Source organism: Hylobates moloch, unplaced genomic scaffold, assembly GCF_009828535.3.
Source record: "Hylobates moloch isolate HMO894 unplaced genomic scaffold, HMol_V3 SCAFFOLD_7, whole genome shotgun sequence".
In the NCBI taxonomy this organism is placed as follows: Eukaryota; Metazoa; Chordata; class Mammalia; order Primates; family Hylobatidae; genus Hylobates; species Hylobates moloch.
Window position 1 is genome coordinate 91,271,079 of NW_026652282.1, and position 22,987 is coordinate 91,294,065.

General features: G+C 42.6%; 1 protein-coding gene across 1 annotated transcript in view; it reads right to left on the reverse strand.

Annotated features, from left to right (window-relative positions):
* The window catches only part of GUCY2F (guanylate cyclase 2F, retinal), a 105,593-nt gene that overhangs the window by 18,239 nt on the left and 64,367 nt on the right, over positions 1-22,987 (reverse strand). The window contains 6 exon segments of the mRNA XM_032756413.2: positions 978-1,170; positions 1,959-2,122; positions 4,410-4,558; positions 7,606-7,755; positions 13,392-13,548; positions 18,057-18,233. Of these exon segments, the coding sequence (XP_032612304.1) occupies positions 978-1,170; positions 1,959-2,122; positions 4,410-4,558; positions 7,606-7,755; positions 13,392-13,548; positions 18,057-18,233 (990 nt within the window).

A 22,987-nucleotide genomic window follows, 5' to 3' on the forward strand; every position in this document is an offset into this window, starting at 1 on the left:
GATAAACACACTTTCTTGTGTGTGATTTGAGAGCTAGAACATTTCAGACTACTGTGAAGAATCCAATGAATGGAGCTACTCATTCTTCAGCTCTACTTTGGTCCTGGGACAGAGAAGCTGTCTAAAGTTTAGGATGCCTGGGGCATCTTTCTCCATCAATAAGACAAGTATCCATGATGCAGACAATGTAGAAATGTCCCTGCACAGCTATGAGATTTTTAGCCATTTTTGCCTAGAGACAAGACAACGTATATAAACAAAGGTAAGGAAGCATGGCATCAAAATTAGTCAATGTAGTCATTTTGCAAACTCTAATAGAAAGAGTGAAAATTCAAAGGCTGGAGGAGTGAGAGAAGGTGGGAACAGTGGCTTGCCACCCCACAATTAATCACTTCCCCAGACCTCAGACCAATAGGCAGCCTTTCGGTTACCCTGTAGCAATCCCAAAGAGCCTCGAGTCTAATATTTCCCTGCTGTAATGCCAAGTTCTCTCCATATAAAACAGCACCTGAAGGAGGAGACCAAATTTTTATAGCATGTATTAGATCTACACAAACCTTACCAAGATGAACTCTGTAGCAGTCACCAACTATGGGCAAAACACCAATACTTCCTCTTTATCCCCTTCAGTGCCTAGTACAGTACTGCCTACACTATGAGTACTCAGCCACTGATGTGCAGTAACTCTCTTGGTCCCAACATCTTCTTAGTCCCAATTCTAGAAAAAAAGTTCAAAAGAAATCTGACTGGCAATCTTTTGCTGGGTTGAAAGTTGTTATTTTGTAAACTGGGAAATTACATGCATTCTACCTGGCTTTCATTTCCAGTGATATACCAGTGGAAGGGGTGTACTATTTAATTTGTTATTCCTAAATAACAATATTCCATAAATTTTATTCTTCCATTTTGGAATACACATGGATGGGCCTCATATAAAAATTTCACTATGGAATATATTTTCCTGCTAATTAACTTACCTTGTAGACATCATGACTGCCAATTATTGCATCAAAGAGTGTGTACAGGTCATTCAGAAGATCCACCACCTCAATGGGCTCACTCATGGCTGAAATGGTTGTGAAGCCCACAATGTCGCTGAAGTACAAGGTGACCAAGTCAAAGCCCTCAGGTTCAACTGTGCAGCCCTTTTTGAGAGATTCAGCAACTGATCTGAAAAGCAGACACAGCTATTCCTAAGATGACACTGGTCCCCCTTCATGCCACATACACCTGCTAAAAATACACCAAATAAACCTCTAAAAATCACTGCTAATAAATGATGAAGAAGAAAGTGTTACATGGATGAAAACATGAATTCGTTCATTTATTCTACAAATAAATTTTAAGTGCTTACAATCGGTCAGAAATTGTGCCAGGTGCTGGAATACAGCACTAGACAGACCTGGTCTGTGCCTTCATGTGGAGGTTTTTCATCTCTCTATACTGCTAACTCAGACCCCTGGGGAATGCTCCCAGGTGATTGCCCTCTCATGAGGCTAGTTTCCTTAATTATCTCCTAGAAGATCATGTTACAACATAATAAGTAAGGTGCCCTGGAAAACTTGGAAACTGTAGCAACAGATAAGGTTTTCAGCTAAGAGAGGAAAGACCTGGAAAAACGACCTTGCTACTTTCCTCTAGGAGCTCAAAGAACTGCTTTCTTTTAATCGTTCAACCTCCTAGCAAAGTCACGAAGTGACATACAGAAAAAACAAGGCACAAAAACTTAAATGACCAGCATGATCTACAGGTAGTGGAAAATTAGGATGTGTGCTCTGCTCCCTTGGTTTCCAATTTTACTTTGATTTGAAGGTGTGACTCAAGCCCACTAGGAGGAGAGAGGGTGCAGGACAAGGGGAGGCAGCAGTTAGTTGATGGGTAAATTTTTCTTTCTTTTTTTTTTTTTTAACAGAACACACTGTTATAAGGATTCACACTCCTCAGGTGTTCTCACATACGGTGGTAGCATCTGTGTTAGAAGCTTTTCTGTTTTCTGTTTTTCAATTTCCAGCTCTTCAGTCCGCTCCCGAATCAAATCTTCCAAGTTGCTAGAATATTGCTCCAACATCCGAAGCATAGAATCAATAATATTGGTCTTCTTCCCTTTATTGAAAGTTTTAAACTGGAAGTAAAATAGAAAAGGGAACCAGAAAATGCTTACTCCTCAAACTCAGAGATGATGGAGCAGGTCCCCTTATCACAAATCCATTCCACTAAAATGCCAGGGCAGAAAAGGTGAACCCAGATATAAATAGGAAAAGTCACCACCCATCCTCACTGTCATCCTGACCCATTTACAGGGCACTTCCACTGCACCGCTGCCCCCGCCCTCCTCCCCCCACCAGTTCTTCCCCTACACTTCTGGTTCTTTCAAGCCTGAGCCAAGGTGCTCTGAGCCGGCTCCTTCAGTTCTGAGGTGCTATCACGTGAATAGTAGCCACTTGGAAGACAAAAGGATTTGGTCTTGAGCCCAGGCCAATTGTGTGTGAGGTAAGGGGAGAGAGGTAGTAAAAAAAGTGCCCTTTTACTCTTCTGGATCATCAGTCTACTAAATCCTTCTTATCTTCAAATGCCACTATGTTGCCAGTTTTTGAACAGTGAGAGGTTCCTTGACCTCTTACAGAGGGCTCAAGATCCACATGATAAAATCAACCCCTATTTCTTACCATGGAGTCCAAGAATAGTGGTGTCCTCTAGCACCTGTCCTTCGGTCAGTCAGAGTGATGTAAAATTCAACTGATTTTGCCCCCATTCTATGCCCTGATGCCTTAGAGATGTCTGCATGTCACAAATTTTCAATATGCCTTTTTGGGACCTTGTCTATCTACAGTAACAGGGAGTTAGGCATAGTATTAGAATCATGAGGGGTAGCCCCTCTGCACTGCTATAGTCAACATGCACATAACTGTGTTCACAACAACAAAAAATCGGAGGTGGTTTTGCTAAACAGACATCTAGGGCTCTGTCCCGGTGAACCTTTTATGTATAACTGGGCCACACATGCTCCACCTAGCACCCAATGCCCCAAGGCCAACACTAGGAGTTTCCCTTCTGAGCCTGGTTCACATCTGCAGGTCCATCGAAGTCCTGGGGATAACCTGGTAGCCACTTTAGATCCTTTGGGCTCCCCCTATTGCCTAACCCAGGGAACCTCCCTCTCCTCCTCCTCTCACTTAAGTTTTATTAACTGCAGGAAGTTAGGTGGCTAGCCTTGTCATCAGACAGCCTAAACTTCCACTGAAGCATTTTAGTGAGGGCAGCTATAGCAATGTCTTGTTTGAAAGTCTCATGATGTACACTCCCCCTATCTATCACTGGCTTCTCTGCTGCCTTCTGAAATAACATCTCTAGCATCAACACAGGGGCAAATGCTCTTTCTCCTGCCTCATGGTAAGGTTTTAGAAATTTGACCTTCATGGTCCTTCGCCTTTTCCATACTATTGAACACCTGTTTGAGTGTCCTCAAGAAACTCAGCCGGGCTAATGGAGGCATTGTTAGCTGGGGACACGGATGACTTCATAAGCAGGGCCCCTCAGGCTTTCAACCCAACTCTTTCTCTCTTTCCGCCTCAGATACCTGCCACTCATAAAGCATCTCATTGCTGTACTCCAGCCAGGCACAAAAGCCTCTCTGCCAGAGCTGACACAGCACTCACGGTGAGCACCCTCAGTTTTGGTGTCCTGTAATTGCAACAAAGCCTAAACTGCATGCTCCAACATTGGAATTGCACCCTAGCTTCCATAGCAGGGCTCACTCTGTCCTTTCCTTCACTCCCCTTTCAATCTCCCCCTCTAGGGAAAGAATCACCCCCTTTAGAAATTCAGTACCTTAAGGAGGAAGGTTATCACTTTTCATGTACCCCATTGCCTGGAAACTTAAGGAATCTCCTGCTTTTGCACACCACATTTGCGCATTCTCTTTCTTCCATCTTGAACACCCTTTCAAACACTCCATATTTTTCCTGACCTTCCAAAAACAATCTGAAATTGTCTAATTGGTACACTCATGAGAGTTCTCTGGTATCCCCAAAATAAACATGGTCTGTGAGGAGCCCCATCTATTCCATGATACCCATCATCTAATAGTTTCAATGCCATTGCCTTACAAATGCCTGAGGGTTCAATTCCATCTCTGAAAGGTTGATCAGGTCAGATTGTGGATGATCTGGAACAGAGGTTCAGACACAGAAGAACACTTGAACCAATCTTTGGGCTCTTGAAGGATGTGCTGATGACACTCCAGCACCAAGAGCCTCAAAGTAGCCACTCCCAGGCTGTTCCTCCGAGAGGAGTGCCCTTACCCCTTGCAAGAGGTTCCTTCCACAATATGACAAGGACCCAAGGAGTTAGCCTTGTGTAGGCTGACTTCAGGAAGGCTCCTGGGCAATGATAAGATTCAGAGTCCTTACCTGGTTAAATATTTCATCAAAACTTGGTCGTTGTTCTGCAGCCTCAGCCCAGCACTGCTTCATCAGCTGGAGACATTCTGGAGGGGCATGCTCAGGAGGAACTACTGGTCTGTACACAGGAGGAGGCTTCTTAAGTCTGTTTATGATTTCTGTCCAGATGCGAGAAGAGAAAAGTTTACAAATTATGGAAAAAAGGACCAAGATTTGGCAAAGATAACTGACTTTTAGCCAAGAAGGGGGTAGGTTAGGAGATAACACAGAAGTGCCATCTCCTTTGCTCTCTCCTTAGGTGGCCTGAATATAGATTATATTTGAGCAAAAGCTGCATTAGGCAATGGGGGAGAAGCGAGAAATTAATCAGTTGGACTCTTGGTATCATTTAGGCACTTTATTCTGCTTCTGCTAGGTTTTAGATACTGCCTATCTGATGTCAATTCTAATGCTCTAACTTCAGTGACCTGGCTCCCCTCACCCATCCCCAATCATCTAAGCCTTCCAATCCCCACAATACACCCACTTAACTCTTCTTCCAAGCCCAGGCCCAGCCTAGGTCCAGGTCTCTACCTGGTGTCTAGGCAAAGGGAATTAAGAACTGCAGTAAACAGTTCCAGGCCTCATCAAGATCCTCCTGGTTGACAGTCCATGAACTCCACTTCCAGTGGAATATTTACTATATACCAGTAATGTGCTTTGCATGCATTATTTCACTGGATTTTCACATACAAACAGGTGAGGTAGGCACTCTTATTTTAATTTTATAGCTAGGGAAACTGAGACATGAAGAGAGTAAGTAACTTACCCAAGGTCACATGGCTAGCAAGTGACAGAGTTCAAATTTGAACCCAGACGATCTCAATCTGTTACACTGTCCTGCTTCCAAATGTCTCAGACTTCAACTGGGAATTCTTAGACTCCCTATTCAGACCCAACAGCCATTAGTGACAAAAGACCTAGAGCAGTCAGACTGACCTTTTTACAAAAAGAAAACTCCCTGGCAGCAGGAAAGAAAAAATCATTATCTCTCATTATCCCCAGCAACCCACACTGGGCCTCAAACTGATCTCTCTGCCTCCAGCCTACCCTTCTCCAAACCTTTCCTAAAACACAGATCTGGCCGTGTCACTTTCTTGCTCAAAAGCCTTTTGTGACTCCCCATCACCCACAGAGTAAAATCTAGGCTCTTGTCCCTATCTCTTCAGGCTCATTTCTCATCTTTAGTCCCCTCCCCACCACCTCCAATTCTAACTGCCACATCAGGAACCAAGCTTTGCTTGCCCCACCAGTGTGACCTTCCCACCCCTGAATTGGCTATAACACTCCAACAGTGCTGCTTTATCCCTAATATGAGCCCCTTGCCTCCATAAAAGAATTCCAGTTGTTGCCTCTGACTTCTCAGCTCCTTGTGACATCACACATTCTGTTCCTTTAACCCAGGTCAGGCTGTACCAGTAATGATTTCTCCATTACAGCATCGTGCTCTCAGTACAACAGATTCCATGAGCATGTACTCCCTGAAACTTGACTGCCTCATCCATTTTCTGGCAGATGAAGTCTTTGTCCCTTTCTCAGAACACCATCAAGTTGAATGGGCCACCTCTCTGCTTAGGCACAGCATGATTCATACTCTTAAGGATCTCACAGTCCAATTGCAATAAACAGTGGCAAACAATATAAGTGCTCTAGCTGAGATAGGCACTTGTGAGTATAGAAAAGGCAGCTGACCCACACTAAAGAAGTCAGAGAAGGTTTCCCAGAGAAGGTGACATGAGTTGGATGAGGCAAGGTTGGGAGGAGGTGGAAAAATTCCACCTCCTAGTATGTGAAGAGGCACAGAGATGGGAGAGACCATGATACTTTCAGGGCCCTGCCAGTCATGTGGTTTAGCTGGGATATGGAGAGTGACAGAAGATAAGCCTGGAGAGGTAGCTAGGGGCCAGATTGTAAAGGGCCTTGTATGTCATGGGAGGAGTCTCACCTTCACTTAAAAAGTGATGAGGAACAGTTGGAAGGCTTTAAGTAGAGGAATAATGTGGAACCCTGAGTGGGGCAAAGCCTAGCTAAGTGGTTTTAGTTTTCCTTTCTTTTTCATTTTTAAAAGTTTTTATTTTGAAAAAAAAAATTAAACTTCCAGAAAAGTTGTAAAAATAGTGCAATTGCCTGTACACCTTCACTCAGCTTCCCCTATTGTTAATAACTTACAGAAAAATAGTACAAAGGAAATTAACATTTGTACAATAATATTACTAGGGTTCTTATTTGAATTTCATCAGTTTTCCCTTAACGTCCTTTTTCTGTTCCACAATCCAATTCAAGATCCCATATTGCATGTAATTGTTGTGTCTTTGTCTCTTTCAGTCTGTGATAGTTCATCATTATTTTCCTGTCTTTCATGACTTAGATACTTTGGATTAGTCCTAGCCGGTTATTTTGTAGAATGTCAGCTGGGGTTTGTCTAAAGTTTTTTCATTATTAGATTGACGTTATGTATTTTTTTTGTGACAAGAATAACACTGAGGTGACATTGTGTCCTTCTTAGTGTATCATGTCAATGGGTACATGACATGGGTGTGCTGTATTACTGGTAATAGTTTATTATTGGTAATCTTGATCGCTTGTTTAAGGTGGTGTCTACAGGATCCTCTACTTGTAGACTCTATTTTTTCCATTTGCAATTTGTAAGTATCTTGTGGGTTCATACTTTGAGAATATACAGATATCCTGTTTCCCCTCAAAGTTTTGTCTACTGATTTTGTCATTATTGATGGATACTGCCTAATAGCCAAGTGTCTTGGTGGGAGATTAGGATGGAAGCCTGGAGCATGTCACAGGGAAACAGTGGTAAGGCCTTGACATCCAGAAGCATCATGAGGGATACTAAAATACTTGGCAGGGAGTGTCTCAAAGGAGTAGAGGGAACTGTGAAATTAAAAAGAAAAACAAAAGGGATTAGCATCAGTCCTGCAGGCCCTTGTTTTACATCACAGTCTGAAAAAAGACCAGCTTCTTGGGTGGGGAAATTTCTTCCAGATGCCTAAAGCTGTCTGGCTATAAGTCCCACCTGTACATAACTTGAGCTGCTTGCAGACTATCAGGCAGTTAGCACTAACACTCTTCTGGAAAATCATGACAGCCTGAGTTGGTCTGATGATCTCGGTCATGGTGGACCCCTGGGGCCCTTTTCTCACCTCTCGCTTACCTTGAGCTGGCAGATCCATCATGCAGAATGGGGTACCCCGGACCATCACTTCTTGCATGATGATGGCAAAGCTATAGACGTCTCCTGCAAAAGAACCTAACCTGCTGCCTCTTGGAGCTCTCAACAGTTCCGGGGCAGTCCACAGCAGCTCTAAAAAGAAAGCATTGTGTAATGAATGCAGGGAGGATTAACTGACAACATCTGCAATGCCCTCAAGGGCTCAGAGGGTACTGTTTTATTGACTGCCTTATATTTTTATCAGACAGACTGCCATGCTAGTGCCCCCCATCCCCCGGGGTCTGAATCTATTCTTCTAAGGAATTATGAACAGAGAAAACAAACTACTCTCTCCACCCCAGGACCATGCAGGCAGACACAGCAGCGATGTGGGAAAGGGCACAGAAGCTCAGAGTATAGAAATTCTCTGATGCTTGCTTTCTTGAGCCTGCAAGTAGCGGTTGGCAGGTTTCCAGGGAAAGGCAAGTGTGCTACCACACTGGTTGCCATGGATTTGCTGTTTGCTGAGATCTATATGTGTCTGGTAATTTGATTGTGCTGGGGCTAAGAGATTCACAAGTTGCTTTCTCTAGGTCTCCTCTAAAAGGATTAGAGTTACCCCAGCCTTCCTGTTCCTTGCAGTACAAAAAGGTGCAACAATTCCTTCAACTCCGTTCTGCAAATATTTATTGATGGTCTACTATGTACCATGCCCTGTGCTAGGTGCAGAGGTGGTGCCAGAGACGAATCAAACTTGAGAAGTTCACAGACCAGTAGGAAACACAGACATATGCACCCCTAACTGCAATAAAAGAGAGGGAATGATGAGGGCCACTATATAGTAAAGGGAAATGAATCCATTAAAGGTCAAAGTTAAACACCCATTGTGTGCTCTGCTGCATTTCAGGCCCCTTCAGGGACAAAACATTATTTCTGCATGCAGAGTTTATGGCAGTGAGAATGTCAGAAATTTTTCTTGGGAGGGGGGCACTGTAAGCAATGTATAAAGAAATATAACTTAACAATAGAAATACAGTACTCAAAAGCTGGAAGAAGAGTCTTTTAGATTGAATTATATAAAGTTACCGTTTTTGTGAATCAAAAACAGTTAGATATCGGCAATTTCATCAGGTTCAAACTAATAAAAAACTGAGCTGATCAAAATTAATCCAGGAAGACTTCCTGGAAAAGTTAAATTTTAAATGTGCTTGTTAGGAAGGTCAAGGATGCAACTTTCTGGAGCTGAGAAGGTAAGGGCTTTGCAGGGAGAAAGAACAGCATGTGCAAAAGAACAAGAGGCAGAAAGGAGCAAATTGCGGGTGGGGGTGTGCCGGGTGGTGGTAAGCAGATTAGCTCGGCTGAAGAGAAGGGCTCTGTTAAGGAATAATGAGAAATGAGAAGTGGGGTTGATGAAGTGGGGGAGGGCGGGTGTCTGGAAGAATGGGGGCAGAAGGTGAGAGGCCCTGAGAGCCAAATGAAGGCATTTGGAGTGAATACAAAAGGCAGTAGGGGTGCTGGAGCTGGAGAGGGATTTGATGAAAGCCCTGTTCGGGAAGATTAATCTGGCAACCTGCACAAGCTGGATTGAAGGAGAGAGGCTGGAATCAGGGAGACCAGCTAGGAAGTTATTGCAGTAAGAGCAGGTAGTGAGGTGAGAGGGGCCTAAATGGGGGTAGGGGTAGTAGCAGCAACACAGGGAACCAGATACACTGGAAGGCTACAATGGAGAAGGAAGTGACAGGGCTAAGGATAGGCTCCCTGTGCCTTGAGAATGAGAGGGAGTTGGAGTAAACAACACGGTGACATCCAGATAGTGAGGCTGGAGACAAATGTCTGCTAAGAGTGAGGGTATCAGGGAGAAAGTAATGGCTAACTTTTCATCTTGTTAAATTTTGGTATTGGGAAGAGTCCAAGAAACAAAGTCCTATGAAATAGGAAGAAGGGTGAAAAGTGAGAGATTATTTTGGTTTGTTAGCAAAACCCAGGAAAGAGAAATCCACCATGGAAATTCTTACTTTCAGCCAATCCTGATCAAAATGGTGAAATAAGAAATTCCAGTTTCACCACCAATCATGTACCCATCTTCTCTCTTCGCTCTTTACGTGTCCCCAGGCTTTGTCCCCCAACCAGGCCCCTCTGAGCTTCCACCCACCATCCACCACTCATTCACACCCATGAAAGTCTCCAACACATTCACTATAGTGATTTTGCCCCTATGTCTCCCTGCCTAGGAAGATTTATATTTACAAATCAAACGGAAGACAATGAATGATACTTGAATGATTGAATGTCAAAGGAATACATTTATAGTTGCGGGATTTTAGGCACCACGGTTTTGGAGAGGAGTGCAAGGACGAATATTTGGGAGAGCAGGAAAAATGGCATGTGGCTGCTTCTTTTTGGCATCCTTTCTCCCTGCACATTTAAAAGCACAAGATGGAAAAAGAGGGCAAAACTCTCTGGTAAAAGCTGGGTGATTAAATACAATCATTACGAAATAGTATTTCCAAAGAGCACTTACATGTATGTTGTTAATGGCTATAATGAGGCTTTTCTGCACTATACTTATATAATTGAGAGTGGACAGTAATGAATACACTTACAACCCGCCCCCATTTCCTCATCTACACTCCAGAACCCAGTAAGAGCCACTAACTACCATTAGAGTTGAACTCTCGGGAAAACTAGAGAAATTACTTTGGTTTGTTTTTTATCTGCTGGAGCCAGTATTAACTCTGAGCTTTGCTAGGGTGATAGAATTGACTTTGGAGAGCTACTGTGGTATAGTATAAAAGAACACAGAACTGGAAGTCTAGAGACCTGGGTTCAAAACCTTAGCTTGGCCACTAAGTAGCTCACCTTTCTGAACCTTGGCTTCCCTATCTATAAAATGGAAGTTGAGTCAGATGACATCCAATGGCCTTTCAATTATAAGATTCATTTAGCCTCATCATCTAAGGTAGGGAGACAAGTTCCTTTATTTCATTTTATTTTGTTATTTTGTTGATTCAACAAATATTCTGTCAGGAACTGTGAAAGGCACTGAGAGAGGCAAACCTGTTTCCTGCCCCCACAGAGCTTGTAGTTTGGGTGGGGGGAGACAAGGCTAATTGAATGAGTAATGCTAATGAACTATGGTATCACGACAAAGTTCAGGGCCCTGAAGGATCATAAAGAGGGCAACCTAGCCCAGCATAGGGGTCATGGAAAGCCTCTTGAGGCAGTGGTACTTAAGTTGAACCCTGAAGAAGGAGTAGAATTTAGCCAGACCCAGATGAGTATATGAAAGAGTGGGAAGAGAAGAGTGTCCCAGGCAGAGGACACAGCTTGTGTGGAGATTTGGTAGTAAGAGACAGCCTGGTGTAAATAAACAACTAGAAGGAGTTCAGCATGGCCAGAGCATAAAGCAGGGGGCGAGTGGTTAGCATGAGAGGTCAGCAAGTTCCAGGCCGTGCAGGGCTCAGCTCCTAAGCCATGTAAAGGAATTTGAACTTTATCCTTAGAGCAATGGGAAGCCATTCAATAGATTTAGGCACAGCTGTAACATGATCAGATTTGCAGTTTAGAAAGCTCCTTCTGGCTGTAGTGTGTGAAGAACGGACTGACCATCCATACTGCCACTGCAATTTGGAGAATGGAGTAAAATGATAAGAGGGAGAGACAGAGACAGAGACAGAGACAGAGACGGACAGACATAGTCCACCCAAAAGCACAAAAACAGAAAAGAGAGCCCTGCAGCTATCCTTTACCCACCCTAAGACTAGATTTTCTTAAGTTTCAAAGCCGCCAATCTGGAAATTAAATGGAACTCTGAGCAGCTAGGCGGTTTTTTTTGTTTTTTTGTTTTGTTTTTTTTTTTTTTTTTTTTGAGACAGAGTCTCGTTCTGTCACCCAGGCTGGAGTGCAGTGGTGCAGTCTCGGCTCACTGCAACCTCCGCCTCCCGGACTCAAGCGATTCTCCTGCCTTAGCATCCCGAGTAGCTGGGATTATAGATGCACGCCACCACGCCCAGCTAATTTTTGTATTTTTAGTAGAGATGGGGTTTCACCATGCTGGCCAGGCTGGTCTCGAACTCCTGACCTCGTGATCTGCCCGCCTCAGCCTCCCAAGGTATTGTGTTTTATAGAGAATTGATTTTGACAAAATGCTAAGTACTTGCCATCTCTACAGGATAGGGGCTAGACTTCAGAAAACCTGAATTTGAAGTCCTAGAACTTCTACTAAGTCACTGCAGGTTTGGAGCAAATCATGAGCTTCAATTGTCTCATCTGTAAAAGGAGGGAATTGGACTAGATGACTCCCTAAATTTAATAACCCACAAGTCTTATAAAGAGCAAAGATGATACCACCAATGACTGGACTCTCTGTCTACGCATGTGTCTCTCTCTGTCTGTGTGTCTTTCATTCTTTTCTTTTATGTAGTAAAGTCAGCAGTTTTAAAACTTATGCCAAAGCTAATTTTAAGAATTTGGACATATGATGTAGTTTTGCATCTCTTTGTCTCTGTCTGTCTTTTTTGGGCTGTTTGCTTTTCTGTCTTTTGTGTCACTATCTCTCTTCTTTATGCTTGCAATATTGGTTAAAACATTTAATGCCCACATTTCCTATATGTATTTCATCATGTTTCTTCTCTTTCTTTTTCCTCTTTCTCTCCCTCATCTATCTGCTCCTTCCTCCCTGGTTCTCACCCACCCAGCCCCATCTCAGATTTCTCCTATTTCTTTGATCTGTTATGACTCCTACTGGCATTGTTTAGTGCTACCATTGGTGCACTAGACAGAAGACAAAAACACAAAATGGACGTTGTTGGTGTGAAAATTGATGATATGAACTGGAGTTATCTTATTATATCCAATTAAATTGGAGTCCAGAGACCACGGGAGAAAAAGAAAAGCACTTGGGGCACAAGTGCCTGCCCAGGGATAATCTTGCAAGCCCCATACCGAAATGACCTTCTATAACCTTAATATCGGTTTTACCTAGTAGCTAATGAAACAAACTGTCATGACTCTAAGACGAGTTTTACCTACAGCCATCACTTACCAATCGGAGCTTTCCTGCTCCCCAAAACTTTGGTAGTGCCAATGAGTTTTCTTTAAAAACCATATATAACATTTCTCTTTCCAATAAAACCCCCAACTTCTCTGTGTTCTTTGGACACACCAAGGACCACCCTGGTCTATGCGCATGCCACAAATTGAAATACTGTTTTCCCAAATAAAATGTTTCATTTAAAGATTTGTCTCTATATTTTTATTTGACTTTGACACAGGCATGGCTACTTATTTGCTAGAAGGCCACAGTTCTGCCTGGAGCCTTCCCACATAACCCATAGAGCATTTATTTGCTGAGAGATCACTCCTCGCTTCTTCCTCTCTGACAGAGACTGTGCTGGTATGCTCTAGTGACATCCCATTCTAAAATGTACGTTGTGGGGGTCCAGCTTCCAAATTACTCTCCATTCAACTTGACAAGTATTTATTGAGCACCTACTGTGTGCCTAGTGCTCAGCAAGTTTTTCCAGGGACTGCTGGGGTCTCCAAACAATACAGCCTAATCCTGCCACAGCAGGAACTGAACATTATTACACTGGCTTTGTTCAGAAAGCTAGGCTGGGCCGAGGTTACAGCAGGCCTACTTCATTCAAGTCCCTTGGTTTGGAAATGAGGCTGGATTTTCAACAAAAGTGGAGAGTTGAAATCAGCCTGAGGCTTTAATTCAGTGCATATTTTCATTTGAACTTTGGAGTTACCTCGTGTGCATCAGAAGGGTACAATTCATTGCTTACCTTCCACAGAAGATTCCTCTTCAGAGAGTCTCAGCATTTCTAAGATGTCGTTAAAGCCATAATCTGTCACTTTTAGTACAAAACGCCCATCTACCACACAGTTTCGAGACTTTAGCCTACCATGAACAAACTCTCTGTGGTGTAAGTACTTCATGCCCTGTAGATGACACAACAGGATTTATTTAGCAACTCATTTAACTATTTTGTGCTTTTAACACCAATTTCTGAGGTTGTTAATGGCATGAGCTATTATGATCCAGAACTCAGCTTTTTTCTCTTCTATGCAGGCAAAGTAAACCTCTGACAACATGAGTCAGTTTTCAGATCCCTTGTAGCTCTAAAATTTTATGCTTTGATGAAGAATGTTATCTTGTGTGTGCAGAGAATTATGTGTTACCAGGAGATTTATTAACATTTCAGATACAGAATGGATCCATATACATATAATTGCCAGGAATTTGGAGATTTTGATTTTCCCCAAAAGTTCTAACCTACTCTCACCTATTATTGGCAAGAATGGAAGCTGGGATAAACTTGTGCATAGGCAATTTGGCAATAGCTATCAAAATTTAAACTATGTGTTCCCTATGATCCAGGGGTTCTACCTCTCCTCCAGAGAAATGCTTGCATGTATATACAAAGAGACAAAGATAAGAATGCTTGTTGTAGCTTTGCTTTTATAATAGTATATAAATGGAAACGCACTAAATATCAATAAGGGACTGGCTAGAGTGTGGTACATTTCTCACTAGGGAATATTCTGCAGCACTTAAAAAGAATAAGATAGATCTGTATGTAGCTGACATAGAAACAACTCTAATCCATAAAGTAAGTGAAATATAGTAATTACAGAACTATGTGACAGCATGTATATTTAACAAACAAAAAAGTCATCTATAATGCATAGAAATACACATGAAATTAATTACAAGGTGGGTTGCCAAATTGTTAGCAGTAGTTAACTTTGAGGGGGAGTATGAAGAAAGAGGGTTGAGTAAATGTGAGTATTTTTCCAATATATGTCATTTGAGTTTTACACTTAATATATTATTTTTGTAATTAAAAATAGGCAACCAGAAAGAAGAAAGCTGTCTAGTACTGATCTCTGCACTTGCTTGGCAGCCTTCATATGGTATTCAAATGTGACCAGGACTCTCGTTCAGATGGATTTATTCATTCTGCATATACATACATTTATATTCTAGTACAGTCATTTCAGAACTTTGTTTGCTAAGAGTCCTTTTAAGTGTCTGGCTCTTTTGCAGTGTGACACTCCTTTGTACTTGGAATTCTTTTCACCGTGTGCTCTTGGATAGTCTGCCCTCTTCAGTACTTCTGAGTAGAGTCTACAGTGGGCAAGATTCCCCCCGTGTTGTCTAACAGTTGCTTTTCATTCATCATGGCCTTGAGAGGATTGTCATATAGAGGCTCCTCCCTTAACTCACTGGGCTTAGCTTACAGTGTGAGCAGAAAAAGTACTAGAATAAGAATCAGGAGATTTGGACTTTATTATCAGCTCTGCCACCTAATAATATGGCTGAGAAATATTTATTGAGTACCTACTATATGTGCCAGACACTCTATAAAAACGTGTACCTCATTTAGCCTCCCTGAGCCTCTGTAAAAGGAGGCTAATCACATCTATCTTAAAGGGAACTGACATGAGAGAATGTCTTTCCCTTTCAAGGCCCCTGAAAAAGGATTAGACTAGCAGAAAAAGGTCAAGACTATGATCAATATGCAGGAAGCCCAAAAAGTCATTGAGTATGCAGATCATACTCAATGCACATATACACAATTTGCATATCATTCCATGGCATTCATGGAATCCCCAGAAGCTCCTCTATGGGACTCATCTATGAACCCTACCTTGGCTGTCAGGAATCTTTGGCTCAGAGAATAAAGGTGATGCCTGATAGATCCACTGGTCTTTTGGTTTTCCAGTGGCACTGAGTTCCACATACACAGCCATGGTATGTAAAGACTTGTCACCTAGTTCTAGACTGAGCCATCATTTAGAAGGGTTAAAACTAGGAGGTAGGGCTAAGTAGCACCAAATAATCTGGGAGTGAGCACTTTCCCACATCCACAAAGCAGAGAAATTGGATGAAAGAAAGGATGGCTTAAGGCAGAAGAGTGCTTAATGGCAACAGGAGGTAAAGAAAAATCTGGACCTCAAACTGGAGAGGGGACAGGCAAACCTTTTCCATATCTGTATCATATAACAGATATGGACAAAAGGACTGTGAGAAGGGTGGTGGGGGCAAAACTTGTGAAGGAAAGTGATATGGTTTGGCTGGGACCCCACCCACATCTCAACTTGAATGGTATCTTCCAGAATTCCCATGTGTTGTGGGAGGGACCCAGGAGGATGTAATTGAATCATGGGGGCTGGTCTTTTCCATGCTATTCTCATGATAGTGAATAAGTCTCATGAGATCTGATGAGTTTATCAAAGGTTTCTGCTTTTGATTCTTCCTCATCTTCTCTTCCCACTGCCATGTAAGACGTGCCTTTTGCCTCCCATCATGAATCTGCGGCCTCCACAGCCATGTGCAACTATAAGTCCAATTAAACCTCTTTTTTATTCCCAGTCTTGGGTATGTCTTTATCAGCAGCATGAAAATGGACTAATATAGTAAGTTGGTACTGGGAGTGGGGCATTGCTGAAAAGATACTCGAAAATGTGGAAGCCACTTTGGAACTAGGTAACAGCCAGAGGTTGGAACAGTTTGGAGGGCTCAGAAGAAGGCAGGAAAATGTGGGAAAGTTTGGACTCTCCTAGAGACTTGTTGAATGGCTTTGACAAAAATGCTGATAGTGAGATGAACAATAAGGTCCAGGCTGAGGTGGTCTCAGATGGAGATGAGTAACTTGTTGGGAACTGGAGCAAAGGTGACTCTTGTTATGTTTTAGCAAAGACACTGGTGGCATTTTGCCCCTGCCTTAGAGATTTGTGGAACTTTGAACTTGAGAGAGACAATTTAGGGTATCTGGCAGAAGAAATTTCTAAGCAGCAAAGCATTCAAAATGTGACTTGGGTGCTGTTAAAAGCATTCTGTTTTAAAAGGGAAACAGAGCATAAAAGTTTAGAAAATTTGCAGCCTGACAACGCAGTAGAAAAGCAAAACCTATTTTTTGAGGAGAAATTCAAGCTGGCTGCAGAAATCTGCATGAGTAGCCAGGAGCCTAATGTTAATCCACAAGACCATGGAGAACATGTCTCCAGGCCACATCAGAGACCTTCATGGCAGCCCCTCCCATCACAGGCCTGGAGGCCCAGGAGGAAGAAGTGGTTTCATGCGCTGGGCCCAGGGTCCCCATGCTGTGTGCAGCCTAGGGACTCAGTTCCCTGTGTCCCAGCTGCTCCAACCATGGCTGAAAGGGGCCAACATAAAGCTTAGGCTGTGGCTTCAGAGGGCGGAAGCCCCAAGCCTTGGCAGCTTCCATGAGGTGTTGAGCCTGCAGGTGTGCAGAAGTCAGGAACTGAGGTTTGGGAACCTCCGCCTAGATTTCAGAAGATGTATGGGAATGCCTGGATGCCCAGGCAAAAGTTTGCTGCAGGAGCAGGACCCTCATGGAGAACCTCTGCTAGGGCACTGAGGAAGGGAAATGTGGGGTCAGAGCCCCCACACATAGTCCCTACTGGGGCACTGCCTAGTGGAGCTGTGAGAAGAGGGCCACCATCCTCCAGATCCACTGACAGCTTGCACTGTGCACCTGGAAAAGCCACAGACACTCAATGCCAGCCCATGAAAGCAGCCAGAAGGGAGGCTGTACCCTGCAAAGCCACAGGGGCAGAGCTGCCCAAGACCATGTGAACCCACTTCTTGCATCAGCATGACCTGGATGTGAGACCTGGAGTCAAAAGAGATCATTTTGGGGCTTTAAAATTTGACTGCCCCACTGGATTTCGGACTTGCATGGGCCCTGTAACCCCTTGGTATTGGCCAATTTTTCCCATTTAGAACAGCTGTATTTACCCAATACCTGTACCCCCATTGTATATAGGAAGTAACTAGCTTGCTTTTGATTTTTCAGGCTCATAGGCAGAAGGGATTTGCCTTGTCTCAGATGAGACTTTGGACTGTGGACTTTTGGGTTAATGCTGAAATGAGTTAAGACTTTGTGGGACTATTGGGAAGGCATGATTGGTTTTGAAATGTGAGGACATGAGATTTGGAGGGGCCAGGGGTGGAATGATGTGGTTTGGCTGTGTCTCCACCAAAATCTCAACTCGAATTGTATCTCCCAGAATTCCCACGTGTTGTGGGAGGGACCCAGGGGGAGGTAATTGAATCGTGAGGGCTGGTCTTTTCTGTGCTATTCTCGTGATAGTGAATAAGTCTCATGAGATCTGATGGGTTTGGCAGGGGTTTCCACTTTTGCTTCTTCCTCATTTTCTCTTGCCACCGCCATATAAGAAGTGCCTTTCACCTCCTGCCATGATTCTGAGGCCTTCCCAGCCACGTGGAACTGTAAGTCCAATTAAACATCTTTTTCTTCCCAGTCTCAGGTATGTCTTTATCAGCAGCATGAAAATGGACTAATACAGAAAGTAAGGAGTGAAATGATCACAACAATCTGAGAAAAATAAAATATCCCAAAACATTAAAGTTCTAATCTACAGAGAAAATCCAAGATTTCCTCATTCTTCCCATTAACCTTTATGAGATCCAGCAGGAGTGATGATTTAAACATCCAGTCGAGTTTCACATCTTGATTTGTCAGTATGTCTTCTAGGCTCCCTCGGGAACAGAATTCTGTCACAATGGCAAACATCCCCGAATCATAGAAGAAACCCAATAAAGGGTTAATATTCTCATGACGTAAGTCTTTCATCTGGAAATGAGAGAGAGAAATGAGAGTCACAGCTGTCCTGTCTCAAATGGGGACGAGAGTTGAGGGCACATAACCTTCTCTTGACCCTTCTTATGATTGGTTGTGTGGCTGACAGAATTTTGACTCCCATGATCTCCAACCCCTAGTGTTACTCCTGTGATTGTGTTTTGTTATACAACAAAAAGGAGATTATCAGGGTGAGCCTAATCTAACTAATCACATGATCCCATAAAAGCAAAAGAAGAGTGCAGAAGATAAATCAGAGAGATTCAAAATATGAGGACTCAACAGACCATTGCTGGCTTTGAAGATGGGGGAAGGAGGCTATAAGCCAAAGAATGTGGGCAGCCTCTAGAAGCTGGTAACCACCCTCAGCTGACACCCAGCAAGAAAGCAGGGACCTCAATTAATATGGTTTTGCTGTGTCCCCACCCAAATCTCATCTTGAATTGTAGTTCCCACGATTCCCACAAATTGTGAGAGGGACCTACTAAGAGGTAATTGAATCATGGGAGCAGGTCTTTCCCATGCTGTTCTCATGATAGTGAATAAGTTTCATGAGATCTGATGGTTTTATAAAGGGGAGTTCCCCTGCACACGTCCTCTTGCCTGCCACCACGTAAAACGTGTCTTGCTTCCCCTTCACCCTCTGCTATGATTGTGAGCCCTCTCCAGCCATGTGGAACTGTGAGTTCATTAAACTTCTTTCCTTTATAAATTACCCAGTCTCAGGTATGTCTTTATTAGCAGCATGATAACGGACTAATACATCAATCCTATGACCCCACTGAACTGAATTCTGCAGGCAACCTGAAGGAACCTAGAAATGGTTCCCCCTCACCCCCGCCCTGCCCCCTGCCACAGATCTCCAGATAAGAGCACAGTGCAACTGACACCTTGACTTCAGAGTTTTGAGATGCCAAGCAAAACACCCAGCTGAGTCGGCATTGACTGCTGATCTACAGAACTGTGGGATAATAAATTAGTGATGTTTTACGCGACTAAGTTTGTGCTAATTTGTTACAGCAGCAGTAGAAAACAAATTCAATGGCCAAAGGGGAAAATTTCAGAGAGGGATCTCTTTTAGCATAATTATAAGTGAAACTGAAGCTGTAGATTTCTCCCTGATTTCTTTGGGACTTTCTGGAATGGAGCTCAGTGGCTCAAGAGGACTAAAGAGAGATGATACAGTAAAATGTAGAACAGGTTGTCTTTCTATGAATACTCATCTACCTAGCATCTATTAAAATAGTTTCCCTATATAAACATCAGGCCAGAACTTATACAATTTTTTTCAGAAGAAACATTTAGAATTTTGGCCACACTTTCTCTTTGCATTCATTCATTTTATTTCACTAATGTGAGAAGCATTTAGTGCATGTTCACAACATCCAAGACACTGGAACGCATGCTAGAGAAAAAGAGACAAACAAGATAAAATCACTGTCCTGAAAAAGTTCACATTCAACGAAGGGTGATAGGCAAGTAATCTAACAATTGTATTTCGTTGTGAAATGTGTTCTGAAAAATGAGGGCATGGGATGCTGTAAGAGCTCAAATGTTAATTATCTAATTCACCCTAGGGTAGTCAGAGAAGGCTTCCCTAAGGAGGTAATATATGTGGACTCTCTCAAAGGACAATTAAGAGTTGATCAGGTGACGATGACATGATGAGAGGGGTTGAGAGTGATAGCACATTATGTTGAGAAAACCACAACAGGTTTAGGGTGGCCAGAATGGAGTGTAAGGAAGAGAATATTAAATACCAGACTGGAGAAATGGACAGGAGCCATATCCCATGAGACTTTACGAACCATGCTATGGAATTTGAAATTTATATTGTGGGCACTCAATAATTATCATTTATTATTATTACTATTTAAATGAGGGATGAGAGAGGGGAAAAAAGACTCCATGATCACTCCCAGATTTCTACTTGGATACCTGGGTAGACAGTGGTGCTACATATTAATATAGGGAATTCAGGGATGAGGTAATAGTGGGTATGTTGGTGCCCCACCCATATGCCTTTAACCATGCATCCCCCAACTGCTGTGAATGTTGACTGATAACTCACAGTTACTCCATTTTCAAAAAAAAAAAAAAAATGTCCTAGAGCCCAAATTAATGGTGAGCCACCTTACCTAAGAGGCGGCTCAGCCACCCACAGGCCTCAGGCAATAATTTACTCACTGAGGACAGTACAAAAGTCCAGCTTCCTAGCCTCAAGGTAAGATTCATGGTATAACTTGTGCTCCAGCATTTCCCCATAAGATCATACTGTTGCTAGTTTCCAGCTGAAATCAAATACTTGCTTAACTTTTACCCTGTCCTATCCTACTTCCCTCACTCTTTACCTGAAAGCATTTTCTCCACAAATAATTTGAACAAGAATTTCCATTTCAGGCTCAGATTTTGGGGAATCTGACCTAAGACATATGGAAAAGCACATTTGGTGGTGGAAAGGCTGATAAATTCAGTTGGAGACATATTGAGAATGAGGTACCTACAGAACATCAAGGGGGAACTATTTTAAAGACAGTTGTATATTCAGGGTTTGAAGCTCAGGAATGAGTTTTGACCAGTATAAATACATGTGGGAATTGTAAGCAATTAAATTTTAGGTAAAATCAGTGGGAACAAATGAGATCACCCAAGGAAAGTATAAAGAAAAAGAGAAAAAGGAAACATCAACATTTGAAGGGTGGGAAAAGGAAGAACAGTCTGCAATAAGACTTAGAAGAAAGGCCAGGAAGTAGAGAAAAGCCTATTTAAAACCATATTGTTAAAACCACAGGATTAGTTTCAGGAAAGTGAGAAAAATGCCTGCCAGAAAGAATTTCAGGAAAGTGTGATAAATACCAGAGAGGTCAGGTAAGATGAAGAAAAGTGTCTGGTGAATTTCACCATTAAAATTGATTAATTATAGAAACTTACAACTTGTTTACACAGATATGTATATCTATATCTATCTAAATAGATAGAGAGATAGGCTTAGAATGGTAACAGTGTACATGAACAGCAAAAGGCAGATCTGAGATGTATTTTGGAGCTATGAATCACGTGACTTCTTGTGTGGGGAGGGGAGGAAAGAATGAAATAAAGAATTATTCTATTTTGAACACTGAACTGATGGTGGGCCATTTATTGAGATGAATTACACTATAGGACTTAGAATATGAGCTTGCTTCTTAGAATATGATTCAAGCAAAGGTTAAATTATCCCTGGTGGGAATGTCAGCTATTGACCACCAAGGTTGCCTTCTAAGCATAAGAGCCTGGCATCCATGACAATTCTCTTCATCCACTGCAACCTGAACCAGTTAAGGCGGACAGAAACTCAGCCCACAAACAGCAAAACAAGCATTGCTCCTAAAGTTCTATTTTCTTATGAAGCAAGCAGCCAAAACTACCGGGCTCCGGAACTCTGCTGGAAGAAAAAGTAAAAAGTTGTCATATTCAATGCTACTAGCTGTTCAACACAAATGTATTTTCTCTTCTTCTTGGGAAGAGAGCTAATCCATATTTTCCAGTCTTTCTTGGACCTAAGTGTGGCCATATGACTGAATTCCAAGCAATGGAATAGAAGAGGAACTGATATATGCCCCTTCCTCTAGGCAATAAAATGGGAGAGGAAGTGATACGTGCCATTTCTAGGCTAAGGCTTTTATACCCTCTTCTATATTATTTTCCCACTTCTATGGATGAATGCAGATGATGACATGGCCCTAAGACATAGCAGAGCCGTGAGATGGTTATAGCCTGTGTCCCTGAGTCATGATATTGGAAGAGAGTCACCTGCCAACAGTACAAGAATACCCACCTTGTGCTGTTATTTGGGTGAAAATTAAACTTCTGCTGTGTTTGAGACATTACATATTTGAAGGTCTATTTGTTAAAACATCTAGCATTACACTAATGGTACTAGCATCAGAATAATTCTGTCTAGATCTTTGATAGATCTTTATAGGCATCCATCCTCAGCTGTAACAAATAGAGAAGATCCCATATAAGGAGCAGGTAGATGCCTACATGCAGTCGTGTCCTACCAAGATTCTGGACAACCCCAGGATGCAGAGAAAGTTTGCAACATCAGCTTTAGCAAGATGAGCATTTACTGGGTAGACATGTACTTTACCTCTTCCATAATACCTATCTGGCTGGCTACCATCAAATGTTTAAGAGTTGAATGCGTCCTGTCTCTCAAGGATTTTGTTAGCTTCATATTTGACATGACACCTTTTCTTTTTTTGAGACAGAGTCTCGTTCTGTCACCTAGGTTGGAGTGCAGTGGCGCAATCTCGATCACTGCAACCTCCGCCTCCCGGGTTCAAGCGATTCTCCTGCCTCAGCCTCCTGAGTAGCTGGGATTACAGGTGCACGCCACCACACCCAGCTAATTTTTCATATTTTTGGTAGAGACGGGGTTTCACCATCTTGGCCAGGCTGGTCTCAAACTCTTAACCTCAAGTGATCCACTTGCCTTGGACTCCCAAAGTGTGACATGACACCTTTAAGCATACAGCCACCAGAGACATCTGCTCCTAAGTCAAATACTGACCTAAGTTATCTAAAAGACTCCTTCACCCACTTGAAAAAAGTTCCTAGGATGTCATAACACCAGAATTAATCTCTACATGTCCTTCTTCCACAGCAGATGAAATCTCATCCTAGAGGTGGGTATGTATACCTTTATGAAAATGTCATTCTCCACATAAGTGCTCACCCGCAGCTATATCAGCAATTGCTGTCTA